This window comes from Megascapheus bottae, chromosome 16 (genome assembly GCF_031878675.1).
Source record: "Megascapheus bottae isolate mThoBot1 chromosome 16, mThoBot2.hap1, whole genome shotgun sequence".
Taxonomy (NCBI): Eukaryota; Metazoa; Chordata; class Mammalia; order Rodentia; family Geomyidae; genus Megascapheus; species Megascapheus bottae.
The window spans coordinates 48006027-48019942 of NC_143524.1; the positions used below are offsets into that span (position 1 = coordinate 48006027).

Here is a 13916-nt window from a genome sequence, read left to right on the forward strand (position 1 = left end):
CATGGCCATGGCGGGACTTGCACACAGCCTGGGACATGGAATGTACCCTCCTTGATGTCTTAGGGCAAACTCACCCTTGTTGGGGTACAAGATGTCTCAGGCCATAGAATAAATGCGACATGGGCCTCTGCTTCCATTTAAAAAGAATTGCTACATGAAATGGTTTCAGAATGGTGAAAGCAGCCAATGAGATGCTGGGGGCAGGGGCCTGCATATTAACAAGATGGCTGTCAATATGCTGGGAGACAGGGGCATTCCAAAGACAAACGACTGCAAGTGGAGTATGGATTTGGGAATGGGCATGCAATTGAGAATCACTTTCCCCAGGAGACTCCAGGTAATGGCTTCAGGGCCTACATGCAAGTGCAGGAACCAGAACGAGAGCATATATACACACATACACACATACACAGAAGGAGCATGGGGATGTCACCTACCCGTCACCGTAAGCCCCATCATGGCGGGAGGCGCTGAGAATGTCCATCTCAATGAGGTTGTCCTGCAATGTCCCTAGGAATGGCTGCTTGCCTAGGTTTCTACACACACATGGAGACATGAATGAAGCAATGAGTCATGCATCGGTGAAGGGGGTAGTAGAGAAACACACAATGTGGCTGTTTGGTGCAGCTGTGTATGAGACCAGCAGGGCAGGATTTCCAGGCGATGCGTCAGTGTGCAAGCCACATGTGCAAGGGATTCTGCCTGGCACAGAGCATCCAGAAGGAGCATTCTCTCTACCAACCCAGATGTGTGGCAGCGGTCACAGCACTCACTGAGGACTGACCCTGTGCCTAGCAGTGAGCTAGACATTTTACAGCCATTCTCTCAAAGCTTCCAAGCAGGATATGTGAGGAAAGCAATGGTATCCTCATTCTACAAATGAGGGGACTTAGCTATGGAGCTGTCATGAAACTTCCAAGGTCACCAGTGAACAAAGTCAAAGAGGCAATTTGAGCTCAGATTTTTCTGCTTGACTCTGTTCACATCTGCAGAAGCAGAAGATAGAGACCTCCATTTGGCTTGTCTGGAGACACAAAGGTGCCAGGCATTTGTGGCTATTGTATTCTAAAACAATGGTTCTCACACCCATGTGAGAAGGTGAACTGCCTGGAGACCTGTGCACTGCTGAGGTCTCGCCTGCCCCAGGCACCGAGTGGATACTGACCCTGCTTAGAGTTCCTGGGTCTTCCATCTGTGTGGAAACCCAGGTGACCATGAAGTAGCAAGAAGAGGAGCCCGTGGAAGGCACAAGGGGCCATTCTCTGTTTCCTCCCTGACTTCAGCTGATAACCCACAATGAAGATGATCACACTTCTGTGTGAGGTTTCAGCTGGGCCACTATTCCCGGTGGACTGTTGGGGACCCTGTCTTCTGCTAGGTCCAGAAGGTCCTGTAGTGACCCATATGTGATAAGCACACACTAGAGGGAAGGAACGACTACAGGCAGTCAACTCTGTGTCCAGCCTTGCTGAGACTATCCTTCTGTCTCTAAGGTTTTGAGAATAGTATATTGTGTCCTTTTTTTGCTACTTTGTTGTGTGACTTTGGCTAAGAACTTTAACCTTTTTTCTTTTCTTTTTCTTCCTTCCTTCCTTCCTTCCTTCCTTCCTTCCTTCCTTCCTTCCTCCCTCCCTCCCTCCCTTCCTCCCTCCCTACCTTTCCTCCTCCCTTTTTTCCCTCCTCCTTTCCTTCCTTCCTACAAAATGGAGATTATATTACCAAGCTTGCAGGTTACTGTAAGGATCAACTAGGATGATATTAGATATTTTTTAAGGATTATACAAATATTACAGAAGTGTTAATGCTAAATGGTAGCTGCTTTCTTCCTTATATTTACCATAAATCATTCACTGTTCTAGAAGCTCTGCCAGCAATTTAAGTCCTACTCCCCACGAAAACTCTACAGAATCTATACTGCCATCTCTACTTTGTAGGCTGATGAAGCATGGCCCAGAAAAGGAACTTTCCCAAGGTTCCTTTGGGCAGCAGAGATGGCTCTGGAACCTGGGATTTTCTGAATCTACTTCCCTGGGTCCTTTGCATGCCTCAAAAATTAAACTGAGGGCCACTGTAAGTACGACCTCATAGCTGATTAAGATCCCAGGGGCAGCTGGCCACGGTGGCTCATGCCTATAATCCTAGCTACTCTGGAGGCTGAGATCTGAGGGCACTAAAGAATGTGACTCCAATAAACCACAAGAAAAACAGGAAGTGGGGCTGTGGGTCAAGGGTAGGGTGGTAGCCTTGAGCTGAAGAACTCAGGGACAGCACCCAGGCCCAGAGTTTAATCCCCATGACCCACAAAAAAAAATTCCCAGGGGCAGCGAGAGCACAGGGTGACCATCCTTTGCCACTGAGTACTGCTCATTGGTGGTGTCCCCATTCCTAAACCTACCACCTGACTTTGCTAGTCTGGGCTACAGATGTTCTGATGGAGTTCAGGGCCCTGATGCTTCTATAATGCCTGGGCCAAACTGCAGGGTGTGATATCTCTTAGAGTGACTTTATTTCTACCTCCTCCAGCAGCCAGCCTTGCTGATGGAGGCTTGGTGGCCCAGTGGGAGGCCCAGAGTCTGGGAGCAGATAGAGCTAGGTTCAGATGTCAGATCTACTAGTTATCTGGCCCTCATTGTGAGTCACTCACTCTAAGCATCCACTGAGTGGGTAATGGCTCTCCTCACAGAACCGGAGTATAATTTGGATCATATGACTTCTCTGCCCTCTTTGGGGCCCACAAGATAGTGTAAGATCTGGCTCCCCACCAGTTCTCCAATCCTATTTTTCTGAGACACAGATATACTGGCCTCCTGGCTTTCTCAAACAAGCTAAGCCTTTGCTTTCATCAGCTTGAATAATCATCATGCAAATGCCTGCATGGATCTTAAACCCTCGATGGCCCCCTGAATTGCTTCAATTCACACACACACACACACACACACACACACACACACACACACCCCAATGTCAAGTGCAAGGAGTCAGGAGTGATGATGGAACTATAGATACAGTCATCTGCTTACTGTTTCTTTCTAAAGAATCAAGTTCCATGGAGCTGAAGCCTTATTTGTCTTGTCCATTGCTATATGCCTCATTCAAAGAAATAGGCACAAATAATAGATCTGTGCTGAATACTGCTGAGTTTGAGGTCCATAAAAGGAAGCTTGCCTGGCACATAGCCAGCCTACCGTCAAGGCTTAATTGCAGGTGGTGGTTATTAACAATTTCCTCCATTCCTTGCATTTTGGGAAGGATTTTGAGTGTCTCTACAGCCCACATCCACCCAGTGTGTGCAAGCTCCATATGTGCCTTCCCAAGGGGTCAGGGAGAAGTTCTTTGCTTTCCTAGGGTCGACATTGGCTGCATGAATTTAGACTACCTGGGAGTCTGGCTGGTAGCAGCAGCCTGGATTGTGCTCCCAGAGAAGCAAGCCGATACCTTACACACATTGAAAGTAAACAAGTATATTCAGAGAACAAAGACAAGAAGAATGAAGACCGAACTTAATAATGATGGGGATTTTCATGGGCCTCCATCAAGGGACTTTTATCTTAACTATTAAAATTTGCAAAGGAAAGAAAGATAGAAGGCTCAGTGTTCTCACTCAAGAATCACCACTAAACCTTCTATCTACTAAGATTCTGGGTATCCAGGTCTGGGGACTGAACACCCTAAGGTCTTGATCTGCTGAAATCACATGGAGTCATGACTCTACGTGGCCTCTGTTTACTAGCTGGTAGCTCAAGTATGGAGACTTGATTCGGTTTCCCTATTGCTGGATGTTATTACTTCATTTCATAGACATGGAAACTGAGGCCAGACAGATTCAATGCTTGCCAGGGGCCATATAGTAAATAAAGTCATAGGTGGGACTCAAGTCACATGTCTTGGACTCAAAAGCCCTAGCAGCCTCTAGCAAAGAAGTCACTGAGTTCTTGGAGGAGAAACTGGCCAACTGCCCTGCCATTCCTGGCACTTTTAGACCCAGAAGTAACTGGATCCCCTTGAACATGGGTTAACACTAGAGCAGCCTGAAGCAGGGGCTTTGGGGTCCATCTGTGTGACCCAGGGTAGGCTCAGCTCACCTCCCAAGGGCAGAATGGCTAGCTCTGGGGAGGAGGGCAGTCCCAGCAGGGCTTTCAGACTGTCTGGCTAGATAGCCTGCCTCCTCATAGTAAGCTGCTCTCCTAGGCCTTGTGCTTGCAGGAAAGTGTTTCACCACTAATGCCACACCTCCTTTTCCTTTTAGTTTATTTCCTGGATAAGCTCTCGTGCTTTTCCCCAGGCTGACCTAGAACCTTAATCCACCAATGGATACCTCCTGAGTAGCTGGGATGATAGGTATGTGTCACCACTAGGACAAAGTGTCCTGAGCACCTTTCTGCCCACAAAGCCCTGGGGCAATCACCATTGCATCTGATTTTCACAGCCACACAGTGGGACAAGACACATCCTGCATTCTGTAGCTGAGATCTCAAGGTGCTTTTCTTGAGGGGGTGGCGGGGAGTTCAATGACTTAGCCAAGACCACACAGAGAGATCCTTATACAGTAAGCATTTGAACAAATGAAGAAGAAAAAAATGCCAAAAACCCCCAAACAACAACAACAACAACAACAAAAACCCCAAGTCTCTTCCAGGCCACAGAAATTCACTGGAAGACCAACACCATAAAGCTGTTTGCAGCTCCTTATCCACCACTGCCATCCGCACCCAGTACCTCCCAGAAAAAGCACAGCCTCCTTTCCCTGCAGTATGAGTCCCTCTGCTGCTTGCCTCTTTTCTTGTCATCCTCACAAGACTGCCTGTGTGCCTGCTACACCCGACTATTTGCCATTTCTCTGTGCAACTATCCCTCAGCTCAGAATTCCACTCTCCCTTACAAATACCTATCCATCGATGCCGGTCAATCCTCAGGACAAAGGCAGTGGACGGTGGTTACACCCCAAGGCCCTGAACCCAGCTGGCCTGGGTGTTATAGGCAGATCTGCTATTTGTTTCCTGTGGGACTTGGGCAAGTTATTTAACTTTTCTGCGATTCAGATCCTTCATCTCTAAAGTGGGGATGCTAATAGAAAAGACTTAGGGTCCCATCCTGGCTGTGAAAGGCTCTGATAAATCTGGTCATTAGCTAGGATCAGGGAAGCTGGGTTTCAGAAGCTCTGACTACATATGAGTGGCTGATTCACTGGGCCTAAACTGTCTGTGTTCACAGTATGGTTAATGCCTAGAATCTGCTTTCTTCAGGGGAGTCTGGAATTTGGCAGGAGGTTCCCATGTAACTAGCCCCTAATAAAAACCTTTGGTACTGGGTCCTAATGCATTTCAAGAGTGGCAATCTTTCAGGCATTCCATAACCTGCTCCTGGGGTGTGCCATTCATCTGTCCTGTGTGATGCCATTGAGAGAGGACTCTGGAACCTTGGACATTGGCTGGAAGCCCCAGACTTTATCCCATGAGCCTTTTGATTGTGCTTTATACCTTTTCACCATAAGTAAATCAGAGCTATGAGTATGACCATCTGTGGAGCCTTATGACTCTTATTAGTAAATCATCAGACCTGTGTGTGAGCCAGGCACTGGTGGCAGACACCTGTAACCCTAGGTACTCAGGAGGCTGAGCTCTGAGGATCACAGTTCAGGGCCATCTTAGGCACAAAAGTCTGTGAGAGATTCTTCAATTAATCAGCAACAAAATGTGGAAGTGGAGCTGAGGCTCAAGTGGCAGAGTGCTAGCATTGCGTGAAAAAAAGCTAAGACAGTGCCCAGGCCCCTAGGGGATGGGGGGAGAAACTCTGGGCATGGTCTATGGCACGCCCAAACACACTGTTTATGGGAGAGCTGACTATTACAAGCCATGTCTGAAGTGCTCTAGAGAAGTACCTGGCTGCCCACAAGGGCTCCGTGGGTTGTTATGACTGCTACTTGATGCACCCAGGGAGAGGGAACCACCCCTGCCACCCTACTCTTTCCATTTGTGTAACATCCATGGTGCCTATCTTCATTTTGCAAGTCTACCTCTTTACAGAGACCAGGAGCTTCTTCTTTGTCAGTGGGCTGTGTCTTGGGCATGTTTGTGGATCATTCGGTGACAGGAAGACTGCTGTTCGCAGCTCTGCAATGCTCAAACTTTGGCCTACCAGAGGAAACCATGTCTCATTCTGGGAAACACATCAGGGCTGGTTTGGACTAGAGACCTACCAGCTAGCCCCCAACCCAGACAAGAGGGTAGGCTGTTCCTCAAATTCAGCCTGACCATAGATTGAGCTCCAGCCTCCTTAAGCAGGCCTGAGATCAAGGTGGAGCAGAGGTCTAGCCACCGTCTGCTCTGGCCTCCCCTTCATCTGACAGGAGTCTGAGGGTTATTAATCTGGCAGTCCCTGTGAAATTAATTAAGTATCTGATGTTGCACAGAACAGAAGTGAATCAGGGGTTGGGAGACCCTGAACACATGGCACCCAGCAGGTTGGACTATAGATGTACTTGTGGGGGTTAAAGCAGCATCTCACCACAGCTCTAGGGAGTAGGAATAGGACCAGGCTCCTCCCTGGGGTTCTCAGTAAACAGAGGCATGGCAGGAGCAGAGAATGCAGCAGGCCTATGTGGTCCTTTCTCCTTCATCCTTCTGCCAGCCGTCTTTTTGGACCAGCGTGAAATGTAATTTCTCCCAGTCATTCTACCAGCTGTTTGCTTAGCTATTTGCTATTGACTCTCAACATGGATTCAGCTTGACAGTTAGGGAAGGACCTATCCTTTGTTTTTATGAACCAGGAGGTTCCCCTTCTGCTAGGGAGCAGCAAAAGCTGCTGGAGGTAACTATCTCCAATAGAGCTTGCTGCACTGGGCTTTGACTCTGCTCAGACCACAGCAGATGCCTCTTCTCTTCTCTCCCTGGAGGACTGCTCAGTCACAGGAAGCCAGGCTCCCTGGGAAATCTTTTTGCTCCACTCAAGTCTTAGTGACACACATTTATTTGTGGATTTGCTCCATCACTCACTCATTTAACTTTTGTTTTATAGTTCTCAATTAAAACCCAGCCTGGTTCCCGTGCCTACAGAGCACTTAGCCTGCTGCAGTCTCTTCTCTCACATGCCTTACCTGCCTTTTATATAGTAGGCATAGAGGACTCCGTGACAGAGAGTAAAGTGCTTGAAGGCACTTTGAGACAGTGTGACTTCACCAGCAGCTTTAGGAGGTAACATGGTGGATTCAAGATGACTGTACATCCTTGGACACTTCTACTTTTTAGAAATGTCTCCTTGAAGCTGGCTGGCCTGTGATGACATTGGCCAGAAAAATATGGTAAAAGTAATATTGTGCCAGTTCCAAGCCAATCCCCAGCGTTTAAGCAATGCATGTGGGAAGAGAAATGAGCAAGGAAGGTGAGCAGTGGTGGATGTGTTAGGAGGGAGCAACCATTAGGAAAACCTCCCTAACTGCTTTCCTCTGCTTCCCTTGCCCTTCAAAAACCTAAAGACTCAAAGTAGGAAGCCCTATTTGGGCTCCTAAAGGAGAAAAATAAACATCCAGGCAGAAAGAGTGGCTGCCAGGGTCTATGCTGAGAACCAGACTCATTGATCAGTTGCTCGCCTCTTTCAGCCATGTGCTACTCAATAAGCTCACGGAAAATAATGGACATCTGATTAGCCACCCTGGGTGGGATGACAGACAATTATATCACTCGGTGTAACAGATGAGGGCAAAGAAGGCATATGGGAAAAGTCACAGATGATTTTAAAGGACATTCACAGAGCCATATTAATTAATGGAGTGGGGTTTTGAGGGGCTTCTGGGCTGCCTCTCTGAAAAGTTTGCTTTCAGAAAAATAATCCTATAGAGGAGGACAACGATATAAAAGGATTTTTCTAGCTCAATACGCACACTTCATAGCCGTGTGTCAGGTAGAGTCACGCAGATACACCTTCCATGGAAAGATTAATTTTACTTCCTCAATGTAGTATGGCCTTGGTGCTCTTCACAGACAAAGAACAGAAGTTTTCGGAAATGAAATCTATGGTTCCTAGTACTCTCAGAAATAAAGTAGAAGAAAAAAAGGTCCCATGGTGTCAGCTCAGGATGCTTGCATTTCAGCTTAGAGAATGGCTAGGCCCTCCACAGCTAGCGGTGCTCACTTCAGAATAGTAGGGTTATGAGTAAATCTAATTCTTTTTATACTTTCTGCATTTCTCCTGGATGGTTTTTATAATTTTTTTTTGCCAGTGTTAGGACTTAATGTCAGGGCTTGGGCATTCTCCCTGAACTTCTTTTTTTTCTTTTGCTAGTCGTGGGCTTTGAACTCAGGGCCTGGCCACTGTTCTTGGAAATATTTAGCTCAAGGCTAGCACTCTGCCACTTGAGCCACAGCCTCATTTCTGGATTTTTCTATGAATGGGGTACTGAGGAATCGAACCCAGGGCTTTGTGCAGACAGGGTGAGCACTTGACCACTAGGCTACATTCCTGGCTCTCATACTATTATTTTTTTATTGCAGTGGCCAAGCAGAAGAAAGGAAGAAGATCTATGAACATATATTGACTGAGGTCCCACCACCACCACCACCACCACCAACAACAACAACAACAAAAACCCCAGAACTCCTGAACGGGGTTATCCTTGCAAAACCCACCTCATAGAGGTGTGAGGATTACATGATGTCACACTGGCTGATGGGCAAACTTTAGGGACATTTGGGGACAGGGGTACGGGGCTAAAAACACCAAGAAGGACAAGGGAGCACCCATCCTAGGCCCAGAATGCTTGATACCGGGGAAGGGGCCCAACCAAAGTTGGACAGTTAACCTGTTCTGCAATACACCTATGCCAGTTTCTTTCACACACATGAGCTCTTATCTATGTTTACTCCAACCATGCCCAGGCAGCATCATCATCACCATTAGATAGACAAGGGAGGTGAAGCACAACAGGAGCTAGCAACTTGACCAGGGTCATACCTTTAGTAAGCAGCAGGCTAGCACTGGACCTCTGGTCTGTTCAGATTGCATGCTCTTTCTCTCCTGAATCCTACCACCCTTTTATCCAGCTATCCAGGCTGCATACCTGCTCCTAGCTTCTCAGGCCAGGTAGGTAGCAGGGACCCAGACTATCTCAGAGATGCCCAGAGACCTCAGCTCTCTGCCCCCCGGAGCCGTATCTGCCCTCCTGGCCCCCACTGACCCACCCACCCTGGGCGAACCTGGTCTCCAGCGGTATGTTGCTATTGAGCAACCAGTTGTCCTGGGCATGGGTGGGCTCCTGGGCACTGCCGGCCGGGGGCTCTCCTGACAGCGAGTGGTCCGTGGGTGCTGGGCTGGGGTTGCTTCTCGGAGTGAAGTTGCCCCTGTTCAGGGAGTTGATGGAGGCCGCGTGGTGCTGGTTGGGGGTGTGGGCGTGGGAGAGCGGTGGAGGTGGTGTCCGGAGCCGAGGGTGGTTCTGCAGGCCGCCAGGGTGATCTAAGACACAAATACACATGGTCAGCTGGGCAGCCAACTGGGCTTTGACCCTCAGCTGAGGGGAGCAGCTATGGGACCAAGGCTTCAGAAGGAAGAAGACGTATATCGAGCTCCGGTGAAGTATACAGAAACATGCCTTGTTGATGTGTAGTCAACTGATAGCTTTTATTTTTGATCACTTTGTATTTAGTCTGTGTTCTGAGGAGTAAATGAGTAAAATGAAATTCCTGTCACTGGGCAAGCTGAAATTCTAGGAGCGGAAAGAACGAATGAGATAATAACTAGCTGGCCAAGTCAGCAATTTCACCTTTCTTCTATAGGGTATTTAGGGTTTCAGTGGTTAGAGTCCCACAAAGGCAGTTCCAGTATCGAATGTGTTTGAGATGGGAGTTCTGGGGTTCTGAATGAGGCCCGGGAATCTGACTTTCACAAAACCTTCTGCTGACTGTAACTGTAATTAGAAACCCACCAATCACATAGGATAAAGCCAAAAGGTGAATAAATAAAATACAAGCATAGTTAGCTGAGAGGCTGATAAGTCTAAGAATGTATAGACCCAGGATGCTGTGGTCTGTATATACAGGGAATCTGTGAACTATAGGAAGCTTCAGGAAAAAGATGACTGTTGAATAAAATGAGTCATGTAAAATGAGTGTCTCAGTGCTGAAAAACCACTGTACTACATTTGTTGTGTATCTACTATGTGCCAGCCACCATTCCAAATCCTTTACAGATGACAATTCAGGTAATTCTCCCAGCCCATTATTGAGCAAGCATTGCTTTCCTATTTCTCCCTATTTTACAGATGAGGAAATTGAGAGCAATATTTTACATATTCCTTTCAATTATCCAGAGCAACAGGTATGATTGCCACCAACTGATAGATGGTAAAACTTAAGACTTCGAGCAGGTATATACAGTTGTTGAGGGAATATTGCTAAGTAGATATTATATACAAAAAAAGAAAACAAAATTCCTAGGGCTATCATAAAGGTGGCATATAGGTACTATCTACACTAGTCATGCTCAGAGAAAGCTTTGTCTCTCAAAGCTGAGTATTATAAAGGAAATAAGTCAGGAATTGAATCTAGATCCTATTATCTTCCTACTCATAAACCATCTAATCCTGGCTAAGTCACTTCACCTCTTTGAGCCTCAACTCTCTCATCTATAAGTGGGGAAAATGATTTGTTTCAGGGATGACAGAACTACCATGCCAACAAACAAAGCAATGGGGAAGGAATATTCTTGAAGTTCACAAAGTATTCTTGTGTTCCTCATGAGAGGCCTGTCCTTTATAGAGGAGTCTGAGAGAACAGGATTCAAACCATGACAAGGAGAAGACAGTGTCCTGGAAACTATCAAGCATACCCAAGTGAGAGATACTATCAGTGTGATGGGTATTTTTAGTAGAGGATGCATTACTCTACTTTTTAGGTAATCTGATCTTTTATGCCAAAGGGTTATAAAGCAGATCTGGTGGGAAGTTGGAAGAGGGAAGATAGGTGAGGGAATTTAGGAGTAGGAGGGAGAAAGAAACAGATGCCTCTCTGGGGATTGCTTCCTCTATTCTAAGCTGTCACTTCTCTATGAAGCCCACATTGGGCCTGTGGACCCTCTGAAATCTAATGTATACTTGTCTTCCAGCTTTATCTTTCATCAGTTCCCTCCCTTCCGTTTCTTCCACACTCAAGCCACACTCTCTTCTCTAGGGACCAGGGGAGGCCACTGAGGTAGGTCAGGTGGTTGAACCTTAGGTCTGATGAGGAAGGTTCCTAAGGAAGCTACATGGGTCTTCATGAAAACCTGCAAACATGCTGAAGTCCCAAGCCAGAAGGGAGCTCACAGAAATGCTCCTGGCAGGGAAGAAAGAGCCTGGCATCCAGTCCCATCTGCCTAGGCAATGTCCTAGCCAAGTTGCAGGCGGCCATAGACCAGGAAGCAGGCCAGGATGGGCAAGGACAATTGTTTCATCGGCTGTCTTCAGGCCACACTTTCATGAACACAGACAGACTGTCCAGGCCAGAGGCCAGCTCTAGAAGCAGCCTCCTAAGTGTTTGTCCCCTTGGTTGGCCCTGCAGACTGCTGGCTAGAGTCTAGGTCACCACAGCAGTGAGAGGTAGTGACTAATTTCCAACTCTACGAGTATTATCAGACTGTTCTGGTTTACATCCTTAATTTGGGGATGCTCAGCTCCATTGTCACCCCTTGAGAAGGCCTTCCTCAATTTACCTTCTTCCTCCTACCAATGCTGAATGGCAGGCAACCCACACCTTTCACCTCTGTCTCCTCTCCACCCCCCATGAAACTCCTCCAGCACGTCTGAGAATATATATCCCTATATATTCTCTGGGTGCTTACAGGTCAGCCAGTAGATGTTTGACATTGATTTGGAGTGACCAGTGCAGAAACGTGGGCTGGGTGGACTGACAAGCAGGGTAAGGCTCTTGTGGGGTCTATTTGCATGCAAAACACGATGGCAGCCTATCTAGACCCCAGGGTCTAGGGACTTGCAGCCCCTTTCTGCTTTTCTGGAGCCAGAGCTGTAGATGCTTTTGGCCAGGCCCTTCCTTTCCCTTCCTTCTCCCTTTTACTTGAGAGCACTAAGAAAGAGGACCTGGATGTGTTCCACCTTCCCAGAGGAAAAGTCTGCCTTGTGAGTCCAGCAATAGTACCTTGCTCACAAACGCAAGTGTTTCTGCCAGGCTGGGTGGATGTTCCTTCCTGTGCCTCTGGCCAGGAGGGGAGGTGAGAGGTGATGCTATGGAGGGACCTTCTTGACCTCCTTCCTGTTATACACATTCCTCTTCAGAAGGGATCTTAGAGCCAACTCACTCAATCAGCACCTACGGAGAGTCTGTTTTGTGCCAGGTCTTATAATCTGGGAATGAAACCATGAACAAGCTAGATAAGACTTAAGAGCAACCTCCCTTCATGTTTCTAATTACTGACACTGGCTTTATTCCTGGTCCTCAGTTAGTGTATCTGCACAAGGGGAGATGTTCCTACTTTATCTCTCTGGAGGATGAAGAGCAAGGCCTTGCTCAAGTGCCAAATATACAATGGACTCATACAGAGCCTTTGTCCCATTCATTTCCATATCTACAGTGACAGCACTGAGCTGGGTTGGAGTCACACAGACCTTCAATAATTGTTTACAAGCTACGAGGAAAGAACTGCAGACAGGTAGTTGGATTTCTGGCCTGCACAAATGGCTACTCATTTTCTGCTTCCTGCAAGTATGCATTGGTACAGTTGCAGAGCTCCACTCTAATACAGCTATTATACTTTTCTCTCCAGCGAACCCTAATGGGAGTCAATTTACTGTCTACTTGTGTACATCACTATTGGTAAAGGCCACGTGCTTATCTGAGTTTTACAAGCCTGGCTTTCCAGAAAGATTCTTCCTTCCTACAAATTCTTGGATATATTGGCAGTTTCTGGTGCCTTGTAATGCCTCAGATATTTTTTTTTCATTTTATCTGGACAAAAATTCTGGACACTGAAGGCTTCAGGCTACATGGCCCCAAGCTGAGATTGTAGGGAGGCTTTTCAGGGCACTAGAGCCTGACTTCAAGTTTTGCCTCTCCCATTTGTAAGCCATTTGGCCTTAATCAAGTTACTTAATATTTCTAAAGTTTCAGTTTAATCAGTAAATGAAGATAATGGCCATCTTAGGGGTCTGAGAATTAAATGAGATAAGGTATGGTAGTACTCTGAACAGTATTCTAAGATAATGATAACTACTTTTTTTTTCCCTTCCAGTGCTGAAAGTGGAACCCAGGGTCTCACACATGCTAGGCAGTGCTCTCCTATGACCTTACACCCCCCCATCCTGAAAATGGCTAATAGTTATCTGCAATTATGATAAAATTAGTTTGAATGAATATAAAGCACTCATCATTCCTCAGCGTTTATGGTAGGTCCCAAAACAAACAAAATGAAATAAAAAAAAATAAATCATTGAGAGAGAAAAGAAAATAATCTAAAAAAAAGAATACATCATATATTTGGTGGTGGTGCTAGAGTTTGAACTCAGGGCCATGTACTCGCTCTACCACTAAGCCATACATCTGGCCCTTTTTTACTTTAGTTATTTTTTTTAATAGGGTCTCACTTTTTGTCCAGGCCAGCCTGAAACAGGATCCTCCTGTTTATGCTGTCTATGTAGCTGGGATGACAGGGAGGTTACACATAACACTACATCCAGCCTTTTTATTGGCTGACAACTTCTTTCCCAGGCTGGTTGAAATCCTTAATTTTAGCCAGGCACCAGTGGCTCACTAGCTACTCAGGAGGCTGAGATCTGAGATCTGAGGTTCAAAGTCAGCCCAGGCAAGAAGGTCTATGATACTGTTATCTCCAATTAAACCCTAAGTGGCACTGTGGCTCCAAGTAGTAGAGAGCTAGCCTTGAGCACAAAAAGCTCTGGGCCAGGGCCAGGCTGAATTCAACCCCTACAATGCACAGAA

General features: G+C 46.7%; 1 protein-coding gene across 1 annotated transcript in view; it reads right to left on the reverse strand.

Annotated features, from left to right (window-relative positions):
• Tenm4 (teneurin transmembrane protein 4) overlaps window positions 1-13916 on the reverse strand; it is a 716831-nt gene that overhangs the window by 218276 nt on the left and 484639 nt on the right. The window contains exons 8-9 of the mRNA XM_090348503.1: window positions 9189-9444; window positions 438-536 (exon numbers count right to left, since the gene is read on the reverse strand). Coding sequence (XP_090204629.1) covers window positions 438-536; window positions 9189-9444 — 355 coding nt within the window. The remainder of the gene's footprint in view (window positions 1-437; window positions 537-9188; window positions 9445-13916) is intronic.